At 32.9% G+C, this 24,779-nt stretch overlaps 1 protein-coding gene across 3 annotated transcripts in view; it reads left to right on the forward strand.

Annotated features, from left to right (window-relative positions):
* LOC129741848 (carbohydrate sulfotransferase 5) overlaps nucleotides 1–24,779 on the forward strand; it is a 123,540-nt gene that overhangs the window by 38,711 nt on the left and 60,050 nt on the right. For all 3 annotated transcript variants that reach the window (XM_055733650.1, XM_055733651.1, XM_055733652.1), the window contains exon 3: nucleotides 1,745–2,347. In XM_055733650.1, the coding sequence (XP_055589625.1) occupies nucleotides 1,745–2,347 (603 nt within the window). The remainder of the gene's footprint in view (nucleotides 1–1,744; nucleotides 2,348–24,779) is intronic.

The following is a 24,779-nucleotide window of genomic DNA, read 5'->3' on the forward strand; positions in this document are numbered from 1 at the left end:
AAAACCGTATTTTTTAATGAATCAGCCATCAAAGCTGTTCCAGTCACTATAGAAATTCTTTGAAAAGTGGATTGGAAAGTAATGTAATTACATCACTGAAACCGGTATAAAATAGCTTTTCTTGTGCATATAGTATTATTTCCTAAACCTTGCGTTAACATACTCAAAATCCAGTGCAAAGTCGAATTCAGGTGTTATAAAAGTCTCAGAAAAGGCAGATTGATGAAAATTTCTTAAAAAAGAACAGCCACCTTTGAAAAGTCGTCAAAAATTCTGTGTTTAGTTTTTTAAAATCTAAATATTCCAAAATGTGACAAATTACGTCTACATTCCATTACATTTTTAAAAACTTCTCTACTGTGACTAGAAAAGCTTTGACGGTTGATTGATTTAAAAGTGTGATTATTACACCACTTGTTACATTCTATAGGCACTAATCGAAATTATTTTTGAGCCCTTAATAAATGATTTACATCCTTTCCCAAAGCATGTTTAAAAAATAACTTCGACTTTGAATTACTTTAAAATAAATGTTAGCAACTGAATATTGTCTGAGAATCATATTAGAATCACCTTAAAAGCTCTCCTAGACTAAAAGTTTTGTAAAAATCGGTTGAGAAACAAGAGAGCTTAAGCGGAAAAAGTTTTTGTGATCATTTGACCCCTATTTGACCCCTGACGTATTAATAGATATATACAAAGCGTCAGTATCTTTAGTGTTAAATATGCTTTTCAAGAACTAAAAATTTTACTGTGTATTTTGTAAAGGAGAGTCTAAAATTACTAATAAGCAAACAACTTCTCTTATAAAGGATGGTCCGCTTTAATTGACACGTGCTCGATTTATGTAAAAATAATTATATGGGATGGCTCCCATTTCTTCTTTCCATCCTCCACTTCTTGAAGAAGGTGGCGTTTCTAATACCCATGCCCATTTTTTCGTATTCAAATACCTTCTTATACCCAATTTGGTTCCATTGGTTGATGAGTACTTAAGCGAGACAACAAAACAATATGGGACCTCTCTTTTCTTTCTCTCTTCTCCCTGCTAGGCGGAACCCATACAGGGGAACTGGGGGTAAGGCGCCCACGTTAAGAAGAACTCGTAGATGAATAATGCAATAGTAAATTCCAAAATAGTTTTGAATAGGGGACTTTTCTTCCCCAGAAATATATAAACAGGGTTTGTTTGCGAAACGTTACGGTCGATAATCTGATAGTGGACTACCACCGATGCTAACCCCGATTGTAACGAACGCGATGATAACAAACAGAGAAGGTACACATCAAGAGATCGGTTTCTGAGTTAAAGGGAGCTTATCTGAACGATCACATACATTTTGTTCATTTGCACTGCTAGTTTCCGCTTGTGGGGCGAACCACTCTTGGCCTACTAATGTGTGGTGGTAGATGCAACTCTCTCTGTATCTACCACTTCATAGTAGTGGACTCGAGCCGAACAAAAATTTGGTAGGTATGTGATGATAATGCTTCTGATAAATTCTACTCTCTCATTTTCATCATCTTTCATTTGTTCTAAATAATTTTGTATCCGTCTATAATATTTTATAATCTTAAGATGTTCTCTCTAAAAAGGGCATCACTTTTCACCGATAAGGCCGATAAATTTTGTAACAAACATAAGTTACTGTGATTAATTTTTTCATAAAATTAACCATTTTTTTTACTCATTTAATCCTCAAGTTTTGTTATATTCATATAATTTTTATCTATTCATTTTCAGCACAAAATCATTCAGTGCAAACGCAGTAGACGATGGATACCATCCACTTCCAACTCCTCACAATTCCTCCATCTCGATCGAGGACATCCTCAACTACCAGCGGTCCCGGATAGCGGACGAAATGTCCGAGTTCGAGTACCCCAACGGGCTATACGGCAACGAAGCCTCCAAACTGTCGGACCTTACGCCGGAAACTGGCGGTCAACCAGTGCGAAGTATTATAATCACAACCTGGCGGTCGGGATCCACCTTTCTCGGGGACATCCTGAACTCGCTACCGGGTAACTATTATCATTACGAACCGTTGCTGGACTTTGACATAGTTCAAATCAGGGGTCCGCCAAACGGTCGGATAGCGATACATAACCTAAAACATCTGCTCACCTGTGATTACACGGAAATGGAGAGCTATCTGGACTTTGGTCGAACTCACAACTATCTGTTTACGCATAACACCCGGTTGTGGCGCCACTGTCGACTGTTTCCGCACTTTTGCTACGAACCAAAGTTCCTGGGACCGTTCTGCAAGTTGTTCCCGCTACAGAGCATGAAAGTGGTTCGATTGCGGGCGTCCCTGGTGACGCCGCTGTTGGAGGACGAAAGGTAAGTTCAAAGGCTGAATACTTGTCAGATTCATAAAAATTATAGAGTAAGATAAATTTTAAAAATTAGTTTTTTTTAAATGTATAACTTTAATTGACCGTGATTTTTGGCATTGATTTTAGTTGGTCTCGAAAAAACAAAAATATTTTCGTTCATTATTTGTACGGCGTTATCCGTGAAAGTTCTGTTCCTTTAGTAACAACTGCAACACTGCAAGTTGACACCAGATACAGATTTCCGATTCCGATTTCAGATTCAGATTTCAGATTCAGCTTCCAGATTCAGATTCAGAATTCAGATTCAGGTTCAGATTTCAGATTCAGATTTCAGATTCAGATTTCAGATTCAGATTCAGATTTCAGATTCAGATTTCAGATTCAGATTTCAGATTCAGATTTCAGATTCAGATTTCAGATTCAGATTTCAGGTTCAGATTTCAGATTCAGATTTCAGATTTCAGATTCAGATTTCAGATTCAGATTTCAGATTCAGATTTCAGATTCAGATTTCAGATTCAGATTTCAGATTCAGATTTCAGATTCAGATTTCAGATTCAGATTTCAGATTCAGATTTCAGATTCAGATTTCAGATTCAGATTCAGATTTCAGATTCAGATTTCAGATTCAGATTTCAGATTCAGATTTCAGATTCAGATTTCAGATTCAGATTTCAGATTCAGATTTCAGATTCAGATTTCAGATTCAGATTTCAGATTCAGATTTCAGATTCAGATTTCAGATTCAGATTTCAGATTCAGATTTCAGATTCAGATTTCAGATTCAGATTTCAGGTTCAGATTTCAGATTCAGATTTCAGATTCAGATTTCAGATTCAGATTTCAGATTCGGATTTCAGATTCGGATTTCACATTCAGATTTCAGATTCAGATTTCAGATTCAGATTTCAGATTCAGATTTCAGATTCAGATTTCAGATTCAGATTTCAGATTCAGATTTCAGATTCAGATTTCAGATTCAGATTTCAGATTCAGATTTCAGATTCAGATTTCAGATTCAGATTTCAGATTCAGATTTCAGATTCAGATTTCAGATTCAGATTTCAGATTCAGATTTCAGATTCAGATTTCAGATTCAGATTTCAGATTCAGATTTCAGATTCAGATTTCAGATTCAGATTTCAGATTCAGATTTCAGATTCAGATTTCAGATTCAGATTTCAGATTCAGATTTCAGATTCAGATTTCAGATTCAGATTTCAGATTCAGATTTCAGATTCAGATTTCAGATTCAGATTTCAGATTCAGATTTCAGATTCAGATTTCAGATTCAGATTTCAGATTCAGATTCCAGAATCAGATTCCAGAATCAGACTTCAGATTCAGATTTTAGAATCAGATTTCAGATTCAGATTTCAGATTCGGATTTCAGATTCAGATTTCAGATTCAGATTTCAGATTCAGATTTCAGATTCAGATTTCAGATTCAGATTTCAGATTCAGATTTCAGATTCAGATTTCAGATTCAGATTTCAGATTCAGATTTCAGATTCAGATTTCAGATTCAGATTTCAGATTCAGATTTCAGATTCAGATTTCAGATTCAGATTTCAGATTCAGATTTCAGATTCAGATTTCAGATTCAGATTTCAGATTCAGATTTCAGATTCGGATTTCAGATTCGGATTTCACATTCAGATTTCAGATTCAGATTTCAGATTCAGATTTCAGATTCAGATTCAGATTTCAGATTCAGATTTCAGATTCAGATTTCAGATTCAGATTTCAGATTCAGATTTCAGATTCAGATTTCAGATTCAGATTCCAGAATCAGACTTCAGATTCAGATTTTAGAATCAGATTTCAGATTCAGATTTCAGATTCAGATTTCAGATTCAGATTTCAGATTTCAGATTCAGATTTCAGATTCAGATTTCAGATTTCAGATGTTAGTTTAAGATTCATATTTCAGATTCAAATTTCAGATTCAGATTTCAGATTCAGATTTCAGATTCAGATTTCAGATTTCAGATTCAGATTTCAGATTCAGATTTTAGAATTAGATTTCAGATTCAAATTTCAGGTTCAGATTCAGATTTCAGAATCAGATTCAGATTTCAGATTCATTTGATTTCAATACTTTCAACTCAAAAGTCAAGCAGTTGATGATGATTTGTTATGTTCGTTTTGATAAAACTTGCTCAAAAATTGTCGTTGTTTAGCATCAAATTAAAACAATTATATTAATTTTTTTGTTCAATTTATCATATTTTTTAAAAGTCTGTTGCTCAAGCTCTTTGACCAAAATTTACTGATTTTGCTTCAGATAGTTAAAGAGAAGCTTAATAAACACTTCAACTTTGAAAAACGATTGAATTTTCGAAAATGTTGCGAGTTATGAACTATTTTCAGAGGAGGGAAAATTACATCAAATAACGGATCAACAAAGTTTTTGTTTGTTTTGTTTACTATTGTGAGACTTTACTTGATGTAAATAAACAAAGAATCTCGAAAGTGGTGATACAGTAAGACGAACATATTCCCATCATTAGATTCGTGCCAAACATTGTAATTGTCGAAATTTTGGAAATGTCCGTCTTACCCGACTTTCCCCTACAGGTGAATGAATACCTAAACCTTGAAACATGCTCTATAACATATAGGTACTAGGATTATTTTTCTTAGCAACTTTAAGTACATTTTTGTTATTTGAACTGTAGTTTGTGCCTTCTTGAATTTTTCATACCTTTCCATTAGGATTGGTCGATCTTGAATCGATCTTTTGAATTCAAATTTTCGATTTTAGGATCGATTCTTTAGCCTTGGAAAAATCGATTAAATCGGTTATTTCCGATCCGATCTTTCGATCTTTTGAAGTTTGTTTTCTATTTATTCCGGAGATTTTGAAATCCAATTTTTTTTCTGAGTTTTGATACCTGCACCATGCTAGAGACTGTTTTCGTGGTTGATTCTTCCATGCACAGATAGCAATTTTTTTTATCACTAAATTCTTAACGGAAAACCTGAACTTTTATCGAATGCTCCAGTTATCGAGAATTATGAAGGCTTATTCAGCATTGAATTAAGCATATATAACATAGCATTGCACCCAGCGCACGATTTAAGTTATTATCGAAACTTTCGAGATCCACTGTCGAAACTCGGTAGAAGGCTGTTCAGCTATTGAATGAGACCACTATAAAGGTATTTCTAGAAAAAACATAGCGTTCATTTTATATCTACATTTAAATTCGCAGCCGCAGCCCGTGGCGTAGAGGATAGCCTTTAAGTCTTCTAAGCCAGCGAGCATGAGATTGAATTCCGGTGGGTTGGTGGTTTTAGCATTTGTAAGATGCTAGCCATCATATCCTCGGAAGCTGTACGATTAGAGTTAAGAAAAAGGAATCTCTTCGAGCAAACCTCAAGTTTCATTGAGATCCTGTGTGTGTTTGTGTTCTTTTAAAAAAATCATTACATTAACAAGTTAACAAGTTTCCATGATCAAGACCAAGGCCATGACTTGTGGCTGTAAAGCGTAAATAAAAATCCGTTGCCTTTTCAAAATTTGCATTTAACCCAGTGAACTAACTCAAAATGGTTGAATATTTTTAATCAGTCAAGTTACAATATTTAGACTTATTCATATCTAACGCGCTTATAAGTTGAACTTGAAGGCAAAAATAATGGATTCAAAGATATCTACCTATCTCTTAACATTTTTCATATAAATGCCAACTCTTTTAACAAATCGTAACACCATCTACAGACAGAAAAGGTCAACATTTCTCGATAGTTGAATTTTTCACTCGTACCCTTTGTTCCGGGGGATTTAAAATTCACTCTAATATGCTTTTAATCAATTTTGGAATACATTTGCGGAATACACTTTGCAGGGTGGCTAGCGAACCGGGAAAACCGGGAAAACCGGGAAAAACTTTGGAATTTCATCTCGTCACCGGGAAACCGGGAAAAAACCGGGAATTTCGGCACCTCACCGGGAAAATTGACATTTTTGACATTTTTTCAATAAGTTTCAAAAATGTTTTTAAAATTATTTCAAAATTTAAGAGTATTTTTGAGAGTTTCGATATAGATTCATCTCATAAACGCTTATTTTCGTCCATTAGTAAAATAAGCGTTTATGTTATCACTTTTTTAACTAATTGCGGCGAAATATGAGTTATCTCACTTTTTCGCTCTCCGCAAGTGTACTACACTTACAAGCATAACTCACGACAAAACTAAACACAAAACTGAACTTTTTTCTCTCTTAAAGAAGTTTCGAACTTAACCAGGTTCTCTTTTATAGAGGGTCAGCAACATACCAAATGAATGAAAGTGATCTAGAAATTCAACTATTCAATATGTATTTAATAAAAATTCACCTGACACCAGTTCGAAGTTTTCTGAGTAAGTTTCAATATGGTACAAAAGTGTTATTTTCTCTAATTTCCTTGGTCTAGTCAGGAAAACGACTATAGCTTATGGAGGTATTACACTCTCACTTGAAGAGGTTTTGTGTTTTGCTAATCTTGAGACTTGTTGTTTTCTCTCACTATAGAGGTTCCAGGTTCGGCTGTACCACACGCTCCTTTATTTTAACTCAAAATTAAGTACGACCGATGTTCAAAACATAGTTCTATTCTATGAACTTAAAGTTAAGTACTCTTTTTCCTCCTTGCGATGGTTCAAAACGGAATTCGAACTGCGAACTCTAAATTGATCCTTTTTTTCCTTCGGCGAGGGATCAAAGCTGAGTTCTACCTTATGAACTAAAAATTGAACTCTCTTTGTTGGACTGAAAACACTTAGCGAGTTCAGTTCGAACCGGAACAGAAACCAACGAACATGTCGCAAAATTTTGTCGTATCGGAACAATTACCGGAAGACTATGAAGGAACTTCATAACGGAATGCATGCTCACCGTGTCAGCTTAAAATTCTTTCCGTCATTGTTATTATACGGTGAGCGGCTTGGAATGTCCGAAAACTTCCGGATGTTGTTTACTTCCCGTAGGAAGTAACATCCGGAAGTTTTCTTTTACCGGGAGTGTCAAAACTTTCCACCGCTCCGTAATTGTACCGGACACAGCAAAAAATTTCTAAAAGTATACGCAATCTAAAATACGAGTGATCTACTTTTTAACCAGTGTAATTCAAAACTGATGTAATTTTACACTCTTTTTGATCTATTTTTGAATCGTTGGTATAAACTTAATTTTGTATGATGTATGTTTACACGCCCTGATCTAAAAATATATCTCAATATAAAATTACATCGAAAACAATGTAAAACACGACAGATCCATTGTTTTCCTTTTTTTCGCGGCATAAATTGTTCTGTTTTTATCCGAGATGGTGGTTTATTGTGCGAAAAGAAAAAAAAATCGCTTCCGCAGTTAATTTAGTATTAAAACCGAACCAAATTCTTTCAGAATTGAATTAAAAAATGGTAGATTATAGTTATAGACGAAATGAAAAAAAAAATGGAACTTCAAATTCTCTTTCGATTGCAGAAATTGCTGTTTTATAAATGGATCAAAAGCCGAATCAATGTTGAATGTTTCTAATGTTTAGGGGATTCCGATTACTATGCTGTTCCGGGAGGATTCAAGAATGCAATGTGCCGGAACAGCAACATCCGGGTACAAGAAATTTTAATCTTCCTTTAATTTCCTGAATAAAAGCTACCCTCGAAAAAAAGGATAAATTCGAGTTCGGCTGCCGAACTTAGTATTGAGTATGCCTATCAGAACTTAGTTTTGCTATTGCCCAGTTGAACTCAAAGTTGAGGGCTGCCATCGAAGTGCTGTTTTGAACCAAAACTACTTAATTTTGAGTTTAAAAAAAGGAGCGTGCAGTTTTAGTTTCGACGTAAAATTATTCAGTTTCCGATATACATATTTCATAAAATTATTTTATGCAAAAAGCAAATAATTTGGCAGCGTGAGACGTTTTCAAGCAGAGTAACACCTCTTTTTCATCAGAAAAAAAATTGATTTTTCAATGTTGTTGTTGTTGTGTATTTCGTTTGAATTGGTCTGAGGAAGGAAGCATTACACCGCAAGTGTTAAGTTTTTAATTCATTCTACGTTAAGCTGTTGCTTAAAGTTTCCGAAATATAAGGCCTTAACCCTGAAAAAAAATATCTTACACTCAAACAATAAAACCTCAGCCCTGTTTTATAACGGTTTCTATATTTCCATGTATATTTAGTTTAAATGACTATTACTACAGTTATTCATTGTTTTGTTTAAAAAAATTTTTTTTTTCAAAAACATGTCTTTGGATTTGTACAATATATTTTTTCTATTTAAAAAAAACTAAATATTTTCCTGCCATCTAATAATTTTAAGTTTTGTAAGACAAATTGATTTAATAGTATGTTTCTTTTCAGCCAATATAAATTTTCTAGAATTTCTATAGAGTTCTAGAAAAAAAATATAATTTATTAAGAAATATGTTAACAATAATATTTCTAAATAAATTATAATTTTTTTTTTCTAGAACTCTATAGAAATTCATGAAAATTTATATTGGCTGAAAAGAACTACATTATAGTTTCAAGATCATTTTAACCGGACTTTTTTTTTGAAAAATTGTTGAAATTGTGGAGCAAAACAACGAATAGATGCCCAGTTCGTTAGATTTGTTTTTAAAAAAAATCATGAAAACCTGTAAATTTGAAACGAAAAGACTGCTTGTTACAAGACATCGAAGTGTTTGCCACGATTTCTAATCGGTTAACAAGTTTTTGGATACAATTATTAAAAATTTGAAGCCTTTTATATTGATTTTTTTTATTCGCCATGATTTTATATCAAAAACGAGTATAATAAATATCGGAAAAATCATCATTTATAACCGGGAAAAAACCTGGAAAAAACCGGGAAAAACTTTGGAATTTCAAAACGAAAAATCGCTAGCAACCCTGACTTTGATATACTGACTCAATTGAATTGAGTGCCTAATTTGTTTTTCGCATTCAGAAACTTCGATTAAAACAGACAGCTTATTTGTATTGGATATCTCGTTGAGCTTGATCATTGATTCCAACTTCCTAGGAGCAGTGCTGAGGATATTGCGATTAAAAGTTTTGATAATGTGTCCAGGTTTTAATTTTGATTGGGATCCTGATTTATGTTATAATCAGTGCTCGAAACAGTCACCTTTATTGACAGAAAACGGGTTGAATGTGAGGGAAAAAGCTCTCCCTTTCATCTTCTTCAGCAGTCGATGAAATAATCTCCGTTTGAAGAGAGTGAGCTTTCTGTCGACTGTGAATGTCTTCTCTTCTGTTTCACCATTCGTTTCACACTCATTCGTTCCACAAAGTCGTGACAGGATCAAACGTTGAAAAATCATTCAATTGGATCCTCTTTGAATGTGTGAGCCATTCATATATTCGCTTACGCTACTTTGCATGTAGGTACCGAAAAAAGTGATCAATATTAGTAGCGGCTAAACGGTAAACGATAGACACTTGATGTCTTCGAGACAATTTATCTACGCAACAAAAACTTGGATATTCTATTGAAAAACATATTAATAAATAATTTATCTAGAAGGGAAGCAAAAAAATATTGTTTTAAAGGGTTAATTTAGACACTAAATCTCGCGTGAGCTTTCATTACGTCGTATGAAAGAAAATGTAAACAAAGGGTTTTACTACACAAATAACACACGACGTATTACAGGACACGACACTTAACGTTCTTACTAACGGAAAAAAGGAACTAAAATTACCTTTTTGTCGACCGGTTTCGGGCTCGATGTTGCCCATCTACAGGACGATGTCCGACCTGGTCGGCAACATCGAGCCCGAAACCGGTCGACAAAAAGGAAATTTTAGTTCCTTTTTTCCGTTAGTAAAAACGTTAAGTGTCGTGTCCTGTAATACGTCGTGTGTTATTTGTGTAGTTAAAAGTTCTCACGTTGGCACAACCCACTAAAATGAAAGGGTTTTACTACGAAAAAATACAAAAAAATCAAAAACTAGTCGCAACTTCTTTCTATTTAGAATATTTGTAGCCTGGACAACATTTTCTATATGTGAAACGCAAATTTAAAAATTGTTTTGAAAACTTTTGCAGCATTTTTCTGTGAATTCGTAAGATGTTTCATGAAGATCGTGCAATTCTAAGAAACTTTGTTCCGGACATCATTGAAATCGGATGAAACATATCAAAATTTCAAGCATTTAAAAAAACTTTAATTCTATAATTAAAAATGCCTATTTTCAATCAACTTATTGAGTTCGGCTGAGTTCGTACGTTTTCTTTGAAGTTTGATAAATGAATCATTTATCAAAGTTATTAGCTTTCAGACGATGTAGGCGCACGAAACATTAATTTTCATGAGATGAATTGCAAACTGAGGCGTTTGCACCTAGAGAAAGTCAATAAATAACTCAATAGTGATTGAATGTATGCAAATAAACTAATGCAATCTAATGTTTCATTTTTACATCATTAAAAAGCTGATAACTTGAATAATTGAATCCAATAATAAAAACACTCTTGAAATAATGATTGGGGGCATTGAATTTATATAAATTCTTTTTGTCTTTATAATGTTCAACAAATTTGGTTGTTTTATCAATTTGAACATTTATTTATCAATACACTGATTTTCTGAAGCTAAGAAGAAGTTTAAAAATATGAGAAAACTAAAAATTGACCTATTTTTCGAAAAATGATCAATTTGAATCTCAGAAATCCTTGGTAAATGAGTTTTAAGATCTTAAAAAATTATTGGCATTAAAGTTATAGAGTTGCCGCCATACTGGATTGATTTCTCAGAAGAAAAATTCCTAAGTTAGGTAGGAGAGATGAAACATGAACCTCGCTTAAAGATGGGGTTGGAAAAGTCTGACAACAACTTGAAAAATATGTACAGTATCTACTTTTAGTATAAGTTGAAATATCTCAGTTATTTGTTGAAAAATTTCAACAAAAACTACTTAAAATATAACTATGGGCCAGGCTTTATATATTTCTAAATTTAGGAAAAATTGCTTGAAGTTTATAGAAACTACAATCTTAAAAGTACTGGAAGTGAATTTCTTTTACTCCTGTGGTTATATGCAATTGTCGAAATTTCTGTCTCATCTTAAAAGTTTTTCGTAGAATAAACCTTGTTTGTAATCATAAAACTAAACTTTTGTAAATTTTTCAGCGAAAAAAAATTGGATTCTAGAGGATTAACATGAACTAAAAATTATCATTTTATTTTTTTATTGCTTTTAACTTTTTCTGTTTTTTCATTCGATTTCTGTGATGTCCTTATTTTTCAGCAGATCTGTTAAATGAATCAGGTGTATACTTAAAGTATTTTTAAAAATATTTTTATCTCCCTTCTATGTGAATCAATCATTTATTTTTAAATAGAATATGAAAGATCTTGTTGCGTAAATAAATTATCTCAATGACATCAAGTTTCTAACGTTTACCGCTTAGCCGCTATTAATTTAATAGCTTTGCCCCGGCAACAGCGTTCAACTATTCTCAAACGGATTCCATTCATTCAAAATCAGAATGACTGAATTTGCATCGAAGCTCACAGTCATGTCCTCGAAGTGACTGTGACCGTAGGCCAAACGAAAAGAAAATTGTAAACGCTGTCAGTCAAGAGAGCTTTTTGAGTGAGAGAAGGCAATGAAGGAAACGAAAACGGAAGACTCTGAATGGAGAGAAATTTCACAGTTATAATACAAGGTTATAATACAGATTTTTTCCCAAGGTCTTAATTTAATTTAGTTTAATTCAGTCAGATGCAGATAAATTTTATCTTGTTTTGTTTTATTTATCATATTTTATCTTTTTTAACCTAGTTTGAATTTGATTTATCATGTTTTAATCGTACCTAGTTTTGTCTTGTTTCACCTTACTATACCTTTCCATATCTTAGTTTATCCTGTTGACAAAGAAATTCAAATTCTATCTGTGAACCCTCTTGCCCAATATGCATATTGTAGGGATTTCATGTGATTTTTAGTCATTAGCAGAATTTAAAAGTAAAGCGTAACCCGCCATCTTGGGTTTCAATATAGCGTCTAACAATATATTTCAACTTCTAATCGTGAGGCCTTTTCACTCAATTTTGATATTGTAGGATTTTTATTGCCAATTCCAGAAAATTTCTTAAGGAAAAACGTTCTGATACCGAAAAACCGTGTTAGTTCTGAAGAGCCAAGACCACGTTAAAACAAATCTCAGTGTATTAGTTGTGCAAATGAACCCTCAAGCTGCAAGTTATTTCCGACCGTGTAATATAAATTGATTTTTTTCCTTAGCGTGTTTATACTGAATAGTTGCATTTCTGCCCCAGCATTTGATGGTGGCGCTTTTGAATTTTGTCCGTCGATTCTCGCTAGAGTTCAGAATCTTGTAATGGATAATTTTTTTTGAAAGCTTGTTGATGCATGAAAGCATGAATTGCATATGTTTTTGATATCCTATATATACTCAACCAACCATTTTTCCTAAAGTAAATTGTATTTTTTCTTATAAGATACGAAGTTACGGTCTTCGACAAAATTGTTCAGTGAAAAAATTCCTATAGAGATTTTCTAATTAGGCACAAAATAGGCACAGAAGAAATAAAAATGATGTTGATTGTTCAGTACAAAATATTCATTTTTTTCATACAAACCCAAAAGTTCAAATTTACTCTTGTGAACGTTACTTAAAAAATCTTCAAAAAATCATGAATGAGTTTTGAGCCAAAACGAACCTTTTTATACCCCAGGGTTTGAGAAATTCAAAAATGACTTCAAATCGACTCATTCTATAGTTACATGGGTCTCAGTCTCTAAAATTTTGTATAATTTTATATACATACCTACGTAGGTTTTGTTTTGACGGTTTTTGTTTCGACGGTTTTTGTCGACGATAAAATCGGCTTCTAGAAAGCTACAACTTTGTTTGCAAACGGGTCAAGCCAAGGGTGTGTTGAATCAGTGCCGCATAGCAATAACCGCTATCCACCTATCAATCTTTCATCACAAGCGGCCATTAAAGGTGATGCTGATATTTTTCTCTTCTCTACCAGTACGTACCTTCTGCTTATTAAAGCACAACAACAAGGTAGGTGGCAGGTACGGTCCTACCTACCCAGTTGTAAAATATTAGAAAAGTTTCACTACCAATCTACTCCAGAGCTTGTGAGAAGGAAGTGTACGCCTGGAGAAGCTAAAAAAGGCGCAAAGTGATCGCGCCCATAATGTATAACCTAGCGAAGCAGCGTAACTATTAAGGCAGATGGTAAGCTTGCGGATTTGGCTCGATTTTTAACGAAGCTGCTGCTACTTGCGGTTTCCTTCTGACACGCTCTAGAAATTGATAACGGTGGTCTTCTGGTGGTCTCAAAATCGGTGAAGTGTTCAATGATGGTAATGATGATGATGAGTGTGGTGAACTGATTGAAGATGTTGGACTTTTCCAAGTTTCAGTTCTGCTTAACCTGAGCGGTTAGGGCTGGATGATTATTAGGCTCACTTTTAATACTTTGCAGATTAGTGGCTTCAGTGGAAGCACACCTTATCATTGAGAAGAAGAAAAGTTTTCCTCCATTCATGCTGGTCCTTTCAGCTAAATTTTATTATCGTGCGGATCAATAACGATGCATAAATCTTCTTATGCCAAAACTTACCCGGTTTTATTGGGAATCGAATTGTTATACTCATAATAGGTACTTTCTGGGCTTAAATTTTAATCCACGAGTGAACATAATAATAACTAACATAGGTATCAATGTCCAGTGAAATTATGTTCATTTCGGAGGTTTTACCTTTCCATTACTTGCAAGAAAACTTAATTGGTAAGCTCACAGTATGAGACATTCAATCCCAGTTTTCGAAAACACCATTGCGTTTTTCTTGGGCGTTCTGCCAATCTCTGGTAGGAACTGGATCTGTACGGTTGTATTTTTTCCAGTAAGTTGATGCATATCTACCGGAATCAAGTTTATGCGTATACTCGTAACATTGCCAAGTGATTCCTAGAGCTCCGTTGCTAGTGAACATCTAAAAGCAAGGAGGCAGTGGGGAAATTTGTTGGGGTTTGGGGCAACTTCCTTCCTCTCCGTTGAATGTTTGCGCGACTCTTGCATGTTCCAGGGTTATTAAATCACAAGCTCATCTTCTTCGTCTTCTGCTCGTTTGTTGTTGCTTTCCTTTGGTTGGTCAATATTTTTAGAAGCGAAACTGTTTGGCGGTTTGGCGGAACCTTTTTGCATGCGCTTTCTTCGGTTCAGTGTTGTTTGACTGGCATGGCAGCTCATGGACGTTCGAAAAGTTTTCTGCACTAAAGCTGTTTTGGCAAATTTATTTTACAAGTTACATGCAGCTATCGGGGAAACTTTGACACATAATTCTTCAATAGCTTTGAAGGCGAAAAAAAATGTTATGGGTATTTATTGCAGCTTTTGAAATTAACATTTCCTACATAATGCTTGCAATTGGATTCAGTTGTTTACAGTGTTAATGATCTTAACATATTTTAAAGTTTCTATTATTAACTCTATCTATTATTAACTCTAATCCACTCTTGAGTGTCAATTTGACAATATTGGTAGTTTCGCGTCTTGTAACTTTATTCGGGTGCATCCAAATAAAAAAAATCTTCAGGACCCTTAATGAATTCTTGAAATCTTAAATTTTGCATCATTGCTTTTTTATGGATGCACCCGAATGCCTAGGAAAAATCTCAAATCAGATCTTTAGTGTCAATTTGACGCTCCTTGCTTAAAACCGCTATATTTCTCATGTTTCTTAACCGATTTTTACAAAATTTATAGTTTTGGAAACCTTGTAATGTAAATGCAGCGCTAATGTAATGACACCACTAGATTCGGTATGAAATAACCTTTCTGGTGAACGCAAAGTTATTAGGGAAATGTTGCGTTAATATGCTTAAAATCCAGTGCAATGTTGAATTTAAGTCTTAAAAAATCTGAGAAATGACAAATTGACAAAAGGTTCGAAAAACAGCTACCTGTGAAAATTCGTCAAAAATTCTGTTGTTCATACTTGGACGATCTAGAAAGGCAAACATGTGCCAAGTTATTTTCCAATCATCTTCTCAAAATTTATCTGGTGTGACTAAAACAATTTTGACGATTCATTGATTGAAAAGTACGGTTTTTACACCACTTTTTTACATTTTTAGTTGTCAAAAAAACATATCCTTATGTGCAACGTAAAGTTCTTACTTAAGCTTTCCCGGAAACTAATTGAATTTTTTTTTTAAGAATTCCTTAACTGATCTACAGTCTTTTTTCAGATGCATGTTTTTCCGGATTTTTTTTTCTTAGAATTTGAATAACAAAAAACTGAAGTGTTGTATCTGAGTTACATTATAAGGTTTATGCAACCGCTTTAAATTTGGTGAAGTTATTTTTACGGTCGCCATTGAAGGAAAACAATCACTGTACACTAGAGTGACTCTTATTTTCAAAATTTATTGGAACCTAGTATCGTGACTCACGATGGTCATCAGAATTAGAAAAACAAAATCCAAAACCTAGTATCCTCTACTTTATTAATAATAATTTTGGTTTAGAAAAAAAAAACGTAATGATATGAAATATTCTTCATGAAATCAATTTCAGTCTGAATTTTATTTTGTGTTTCTTGTTCTTCTATATGCTCAACATCACATTCAAAATCGTTTTGATAAATGACACAAGGCTAAAGCCTAATTGAATAAAATCGGTATAGTGAACAAATTCAGAATAAGATTATTTCTTTAGCGTAGATTTCTACCAAATCAATCATAGGCAACAAAATGCAGTTCCTCTGAGTTATTAATTTCATTCAATTAATATGTTTTGAAATGGTTTGACGAGTTTATTGAAAAATAAAATACTCTAAAATGTTTAAAAACTAATCTTTTCCATGGTCACATTTTGTTTTAATTTTCAAAAAAATTAACCGAATTTTAAAATCAAGCTTTTAAATTTTTATGAAATATTTTTTATAAATTTGCCTTTGTTTTTAATTCTTTTTAATTTTTTAATAATCTTGTTGGAAGTTTTTGACACTAAATTTCTAATAAATAAACCTAGTTTCCACTTCTGTCCTTTCCAGGACTCAACATTCCAATTGAAAGCGACAAAATATTCAGAGTTAGAATTTTTTTCATCACATCCAATCATGTTTTTTAATCGATCATGATTTTTAATTTATCTTCAGAAAGCTCGAAAAATGATTCGAAGTATTCACATTTAAAATCGTGCCCATTTTTTTTTCAATTTCAAGATACTAAGCTGAATTTTAAAACAATCCTTCAATTGAAAATGAAAAAAGAAATGTAAAATAATATGACTAGGTAATTAATTACAATCATTATCATTTTTCTAACTATTTTTAATCATGGTTAATTTTCAACCTGATCTGACATTCATTTGAGAAATCACATTTTTTTATGGTGTTATATTTTATGTATTCTTTTTCTGTGCATTAATTGTTATGTCCGGAGCTAATTTCGATTCGCATTCTTTTTCTAGTGTTTCGGAAATATTGAATTCAAATTTAAAAACTTGACTGCTTAGTATTTATTTCCAAGCAAGTTTTTAGTTCAGAATAAGGAACATCAATTTGAAAAAATCCTCAATGACTTACCGGAAATAGTATTGATTCGAAACCATCATTCCGATTAGTTTTGAAAATTTTGGTTTATTTTATCATTAAAATTTATTATTTTTTGAAGTTCTGTATTACTTTTGGATCTGATTTTTCAAAAAGCATCCAAAACTTGGAAAATGCTCATCAGATTTTAAATTCATTCAGTAAAAAATAGACATCATTCTTACAAAAAAAATCACAGAAAAAAAAGTGCACATATCGTGGTGCAAAAAAAAATACAGGGTTGCTAGCGATTTTTCGTTTTGAAATTCCAAAGTTTTTCCCGGTTTTTTCCAGGTTTTTTCCCGGTTATAAATGATGATTTTTCCGATATTTATTATACTCGTTTTTGATATAAAATCATGGCGAATAAAAAAAATCAATATAAAAGGCTTCAAATTTTTAATAATTGTATCCAAAAACTTGTTAACCGATTAGAAATCGTGGCAAACACTTCGATGTCTTGTAACAAGCAGTCTTTTCGTTTCAAATTTACAGGTTTTCATGATTTTTTTTAAAAACAAATCTAACGAACTGGGCATCTATTCGTTGTTTTGCTCCACAATTTCAACAATTTTTCAAAAAAAAAGTCCGGTTAAAATGATCTTGAAACTATAATGTAGTTCTTTTCAGCCAATATAAATTTTCATGAATTTCTATAGAGTTCTAGAAAAAAAAAATTATAATTTATTTAGAAATATTATTGTTAACATATTTCTTAATAAATTATATTTTTTTTCTAGAACTCTATAGAAATTCTAGAAAATTTATATTGGCTGAAAAGAAACATACTATTAAATCAATTTGTCTTACAAAACTTAAAATTATTAGATGGCAGGAAAATATTTAGTTTTTTTTAAATAGAAAAAATATATTGTACAAATCCAAAGACATGTTTTTGAAAAAAAAAATTTTTTTAAACAAAACAATGAATAACTGTAGTAATAGCACAGAGAACCAGAGAACGGGCCCCGAACAAATATGTGTCGAATCCGTGTGTAAGAATTTGAATCGTCGGCCATTTTAAAACCGTTAAAATTGGCCTAAAAACAGCACCATCTAGTGGCTCTTAGCTAAGTGACTCAGCTGTTGTTGTCGAATTTTTTTGTCAACAGTTGAGAACACTCAGAACATAAATAACCCAAAATTTACTTCCAGGTCGCACCAAAACAGAGTTCAGCTAGTTTTCTTTTTTTGGGGTGTAGAAAAAGTAACATAATGAAATTTGCAGCAGGAAGTATATGCTCTTTAAGCGAAATCTTTTTCTTTTGGTAATGTTACCTCATTTGGTACTCGTTTTGTATAGAGCAACTGATTTTGTTTGAGAAAAAAAAACAAACATTATTTAGTTGATTGAAGAGAAAGTTCATCTAAGATTAATTTATGATACCATTATAAGCATTTCAAATCTAATAAATCGAAAGTATCATCTTCGTTCGAACATTGCGAAATTCTAGCATGTAAACATCGCGTCATTTATGCCAGGATAAAACTTCAGTACTTACTTCCGAAAATATTTGAAAATTGGAATAGCTTCTTAATATTGATTTTGGCCTCTTAGACAGAGCCAAGTAATTGCATGGAGGTCACCCGGACACCTAAGAATTCGAAGAATTTAAGGGAATAGCAAAAGGCATTTAAAAGCAACTCGATATCAAAATTTTATAAATTCTTCAAGTATTCCCCCCTTCTATTATACTTATTACAGATATCCGATAACACCATGCGCCAATTTTTCACCAATCCTACCGAATAAACCATTTCGTGAAAGAAAAAAGAATACTGAACGAATTTTTAAACTTGTGTTCATCATCTAAATTTATTCTAAATTATAAAAAAAAATCAATTTAGTCTTGATGTAGTGAATTTCATGTAGACAAAAACAAACACAGGCCAAAAACTGGAAAACCATAAAATTATTTTAATACCCGATTGAGTGACTGAAAATAAATTTGCCTTTGAGCGCATTTTTCACTCGTTGAAGGTACTATCGTCTGAGCGTGTAGAAAAAATGGAGAAAATAAAAGTACCGGTAACGACATCTGGTGGCTCTTAGCTAAGTTGCAAAAATGGCGTCGTTTATCTTGAAATCACGGTTGGTATTTTTACACACGGTTGGGGCTCCAGCCCGAACTCTGGTTCTCTGTGGTAATAGTCATTTAAACTAAATATACATGGAAATATAGAAACCGTTATAAAACAGGGCTGAGGTTTTATTGTTTGAGTGTAAGATATTTTTTTTCAGGGTTAAGGCCTTATATTTCGGAAACTTTAAGCAACAGCTTAACGTAGAATGAATTAAAAACTTAACACTTGCGGTGTAATGCTTCCTTCCTCAGACCAATTCAAACGAAATACACAACAACAACAACATTGAAAAATCAATTTTTTTTCTGATGAAAAAGAGGTGTTACTCTGCTTGAAAACGTCTCACGCTGCCAAATTATTTGCTTTTTGCATAAAATAATTTTATGAAATATGTATATCGGAAACTGAATAATTTTACGTCGAAACTAAAACTGCACGCTCCTTTTTTTAAACTCAAAATTAAGTAGTTTTGGTTCAAAACAGCACTTCGATGGCAGCCCTCAACTTTGAGTTCAACTGGGCAATAGCAAAACTAAGTTCTGATAGGCATACTCAATACTAAGTTCGGCAGCCGAACTCGAATTTATCCTTTTTTTCGAGGGTAGCTTTTATTCAGGGAATTAAAGGAAGATTAAAATTTCTTGTACCCGGATGTTGCTGTTCCGGCACATTGCATTCTTGAATCCTCCCGGAACAGCATAGTAATCGGAATCCCCTAAACATTAGAAACATTCAACATTGATTCGGCTTTTGATCCATTTATAAAACAGCAATTTCTGCAATCGAAAGAGAATTTGAAGTTCCATTTTTTTTTTCATTTCGTCTATAACTATAATCTACCATTTTTTAATTCAATTCTGAAAGAATTTGGTTCGGTTTTAATACTAAATTAACTGCGGAAGCGATTTTTTTTTCTTTTCGCACAATAAACCACCATCTCGGATAAAAACAGAACAATTTATGCCGCGAAAAAAAGGAAAACAATGGACCTGTCGTGTTTTACATTGTTTTCGATGTAATTTTATATTGAGATATATTTTTAGATCAGGGCGTGTAAACATACATCATACAAAATTAAGTTTATACCAACGATTCAAAAATAGATCAAAAAGAGTGTAAAATTACATCAGTTTTGAATTACACTGGTTAAAAAGTAGATCACTCGTATTTTAGATTGCGTATACTTTTAGAAATTTTTTGCTGTGTCCGGTACAATTACGGAGCGGTGGAAAGTTTTGACACTCCCGGTAAAAGAAAACTTCCGGATGTTACTTCCTACGGGAAGTAAACAACATCCGGAAGTTTTCGGACATTCCAAGCCGCTCACCGTATGATAACAATGACGGAAAGAATTTTAAGCTGACACGGTGAGCATGCATTCCGTTATGAAGTTCCTTCATAGTCTTCCGGTAATTGTTCCGATACGACAAAATTTTGCGACATGTTCGTTGGTTTCTGTTCCGGTTCGAACTGAACTCGCTAAGTGTTTTCAGTCCAACAAAGAGAGTTCAATTTTTAGTTCATAAGGTAGAACTCAGCTTTGATCCCTCGCCGAAGGAAAAAAAGGATCAATTTAGAGTTCGCAGTTCGAATTCCGTTTTGAACCATCGCAAGGAGGAAAAAGAGTACTTAACTTTAAGTTCATAGAATAGAACTATGTTTTGAACATCGGTCGTACTTAATTTTGAGTTAAAATAAAGGAGCGTGTGGTACAGCCGAACCTGGAACCTCTATAGTGAGAGAAAACAACAAGTCTCAAGATTAGCAAAACACAAAACCTCTTCAAGTGAGAGTGTAATACCTCCATAAGCTATAGTCGTTTTCCTGACTAGACCAAGGAAATTAGAGAAAATAACACTTTTGTACCATATTGAAACTTACTCAGAAAACTTCGAACTGGTGTCAGGTGAATTTTTATTAAATACATATTGAATAGTTGAATTTCTAGATCACTTTCATTCATTTGGTATGTTGCTGACCCTCTATAAAAGAGAACCTGGTTAAGTTCGAAACTTCTTTAAGAGAGAAAAAAGTTCAGTTTTGTGTTTAGTTTTGTCGTGAGTTATGCTTGTAAGTGTAGTACACTTGCGGAGAGCGAAAAAGTGAGATAACTCATATTTCGCCGCAATTAGTTAAAAAAGTGATAACATAAACGCTTATTTTACTAATGGACGAAAATAAGCGTTTATGAGATGAATCTATATCGAAACTCTCAAAAATACTCTTAAATTTTGAAATAATTTTAAAAACATTTTTGAAACTTATTGAAAAAATGTCAAAAATGTCAATTTTCCCGGTGAGGTGCCGAAATTCCCGTTTTTTTCCCGGTTTCCCGGTGACGTGATGAAATTCCAAAGTTTTTCCCGGTTTTCCCGGTTTTCCCGGTTCGCTAGCCACCCTGAAAATAGAAGAGAGCAAACCATTCAGCTCAACAATTGACCAATTATATGACTATGACTATGTCTTCAGCTTGTATAAATCATTAAAATGTGTGCAGCAGTGCGGTTTTATTAGGCCTTAGTCAATTCATGAATTTTCAAGAACTAAGTTAGAATTCTTACTAAAAATCACTTTAATATTCTTTGAAACATTTTAATCATTTCTGAATGTTTCATTTTCAAGGTTCTAAGTTCAGGAAAAAGTTTTTGCAGATACTTTTGTTAATTTTTTGTTTTCTCAAAATTCCCTATAGAAAAAGGAATAGAAAATTGTAAACAAAAAAGTCTTCATCTTTTTTTGCTTAGTCTAAAACTACATGTCTTGTAAAAAGTTGATCTAAGCACAATAAGGACCACAAAGAAAACTAAACCAAAAAAAAAAAACTAAAACTCGACATTCTATCTTCCACAACTCGCTGGACCAAATTGTATTCAATTTTGTAGAGTATAATTTCATTATTAAATTTAAAGCTTTTGAGTTATACTTCAAAGAGTACCAATTTCGCGGCAAGCGAAACAACAAGAATTCTCGTATTTGGTCCGCTATATGTTCAGCTTAAATCTTCACTTCTATTTAGTTTAAAGATTTTTAAGTGTTGCCAGAATTAGTTATCATTTGAAAAAATACATATTTCGACTTGAAAGCGTTTGATGATCGCTTTAGTGTGGTCCAATCGAAATGAAATTTGGCACAGTTTGTTATCTTGATAAAAGGATCAATACTAGGTGTGGGAGCAGTGAAATGATGAATTTTAAAAACCTCAATATAACTAAGGGCCACTCTACTGTACACATCATTTAAAAACTCTTTAATTTTAGTTACGCAGTGCTTTGTTCGGTCTGGTCTAAGCCCAGCCAACTGAAATTTATATTAACTGAGGTTAAGTAAGGTATATCGGTAAATAAGCAACATAAAATTTATGATATAATTAGTGTTTCCTACACTTTTCTTCATACAATGAAATATCTATATCAAGCATTTGTTTCAAAAATTATCAAAAAAATGAATCCATAATCAATTAACACATACAGACCATCTTGGTAATTCTGTCAGAATAGCAGACGTTTACAGCTATTCGCTCTGGGAATTGTACACACTTTGAGATAGTAAAAACAGATTTAATAAGTACTGAGACTTTTTGAAAAATAGCAACTGACAAACGAACGCTCATGTTTTTTTTCAATGCTTGTTTTTGGTTTCGTCTGGCCGATCATTCGTTTCTTAAAAAGCTTGTTGAACTCTCGATATGTGATCATGTCAGTGATTATTGAAAAGGATAAAAGCTATTAATTTCGTTTTAAATCGAACTGTTTAGTACTTATTACTTCGTTAGCACTAATTTGAAGCTTGCAAAATGATAAAGAACCGGAGGTGGATTTTTTATATTGATTATAACCAGTCCACCAATAAATATCAATAAATTAAATAGAAAATCAAATGTACATTGTTCAACTATTATTTTTCTCTACTTTTTTTAAACTCATGTCGCTTTGAACCATAACCATTTTTTACTGTTTGTTTTTTTTTTTTCACATGTTGATGTACTGATGCAGTGTTTATCGAGCGACCCCCACAAATTGGTCCTACCGCAATGTGGAATCGATATTTGGCACCCTCGAAAAATGGGCCACAGGGACGACTTAAGTTGGTTGGACGCCAAAACGGGGGCATTTCATATAACTTGACAAACTGCACCAATAAAAATAAAAATCTGGAACTGGTGGTGGATTTAAAAATGAAACACGACTGGATTACTGCCTGTTTCATGTTGTTGAGTTTCAAAAGAAAGGATTAAAAGCGGTTCCCCATCGTTGAGCAGTATGACTCTTAAAACAATACTAAAAATTTAAATTCAACTTATTTCAAGATGGTTTTTGATCGGGAAATCTTTTCAATTATATCATTTATTTGCCCTCTAGGGGTGTTTTTATGCCCACTAATGAACTGATAAAAAGTTGTCTAGCCAAACAACTTGTTCGATAAAAATTGAAAGCTTATCACTTTGCTAGTAGCTGTCAAATCATCTTGTTCGGGACAGTTATAAACACTGAAACTGACGACATAATGGAAGCCATATGTATGTGTCTTGAACAGCGATTTTTTTTATCTAAAGATAAGTTTTCTAACATTACAGCTTTGATTGATGTGATAAAGTAATAAATAATAACGGACACTTTTTGCTCGTCCGTCCGGTGGCACTTTGATGGTGTACTATCGTGGAATATTATCATTTGTTTTTTTTTTTCCTTGAATCAGTTTAAAAATAAAAAAAATTAATGTGCCGTAGTTGATTTGTTTTACTACAGCTACCTACTAAGAATTTAGAAATAAATGAGCATTTCTACAAAAAAAAACTACTGAGGTGAAAAACAACTTGCTCTATATTTTTCTATATTTCGTCGTCAGTTATCTTTGAGACAGTTGTTTATTTTGTAGCTGTCAGATAGCTCGTTCAGCATAAACCATTGTTTACGATGATAATACTGGGATAAAAATACAATCTCATGCATGATTTTGTTTTGTTAACATAAATTACATTAAGTATTGTTTTTTGACTGGATTATTTTTAATTTTTGGGGATTGAACGGCTTCGTCAGTCAATTGTGGGAATAAAAACGAGTGATTTTTATTATTGTCCAGACGTTTCGGCCATTTATTGTGGCCTTCTTCAGTGGGTAACTATAAATTTATTGTAATGTTGTAACATTGTCAAAATTTTTGTGTTTTGTGAACATATTTTGTACTCACTAATTGTTGGGTTCGTTTTTCGTCTAATTTTTGTTGTGCTTAAATATTGTAGTGTGAATTTTATCTGTGAAAACTTTATAGAACATTTTAGTTTGAAAAATTGAATGTTTCCTATTTTTTAAACTCACTGCGTCGAAAATTGAACTGCAACGCTTCACCATTAGATAAACCATTAGATCTACACAAACACGAACACATTAAACTTCAGAACCGACGTAAACAACCTCAGTTCCACATACGCAAACATCTTACAATGTACGAACACACGAAAAACAAAAGCAAATGTTAGTAACACAGCAATAGCCAATCACGATCAAAACACCAACACACAAAATCCAAGTAGCCATTAGTAAACAAAGCGCTGCCGCAAAGTTTATCTAATGGTGAAGCGTTGCAGTTCAATTTTCGACGCAGTGAGTTTAAAAAATAGGAAACATTCAATTTTTCAAACTAAAATGTTCTATAAAGTTTTCACAGATAAAATTCACACTACAATATTTAAGCACAACAAAAATTAGACGAAAAACGAACCCGACAATTAGTGAGTACAAAATATGTTCACAAATCACAAAAAT

Source organism: Uranotaenia lowii, chromosome 2 (assembly GCF_029784155.1).
Source record: "Uranotaenia lowii strain MFRU-FL chromosome 2, ASM2978415v1, whole genome shotgun sequence".
Taxonomy (NCBI): Eukaryota; Metazoa; Arthropoda; class Insecta; order Diptera; family Culicidae; genus Uranotaenia; species Uranotaenia lowii.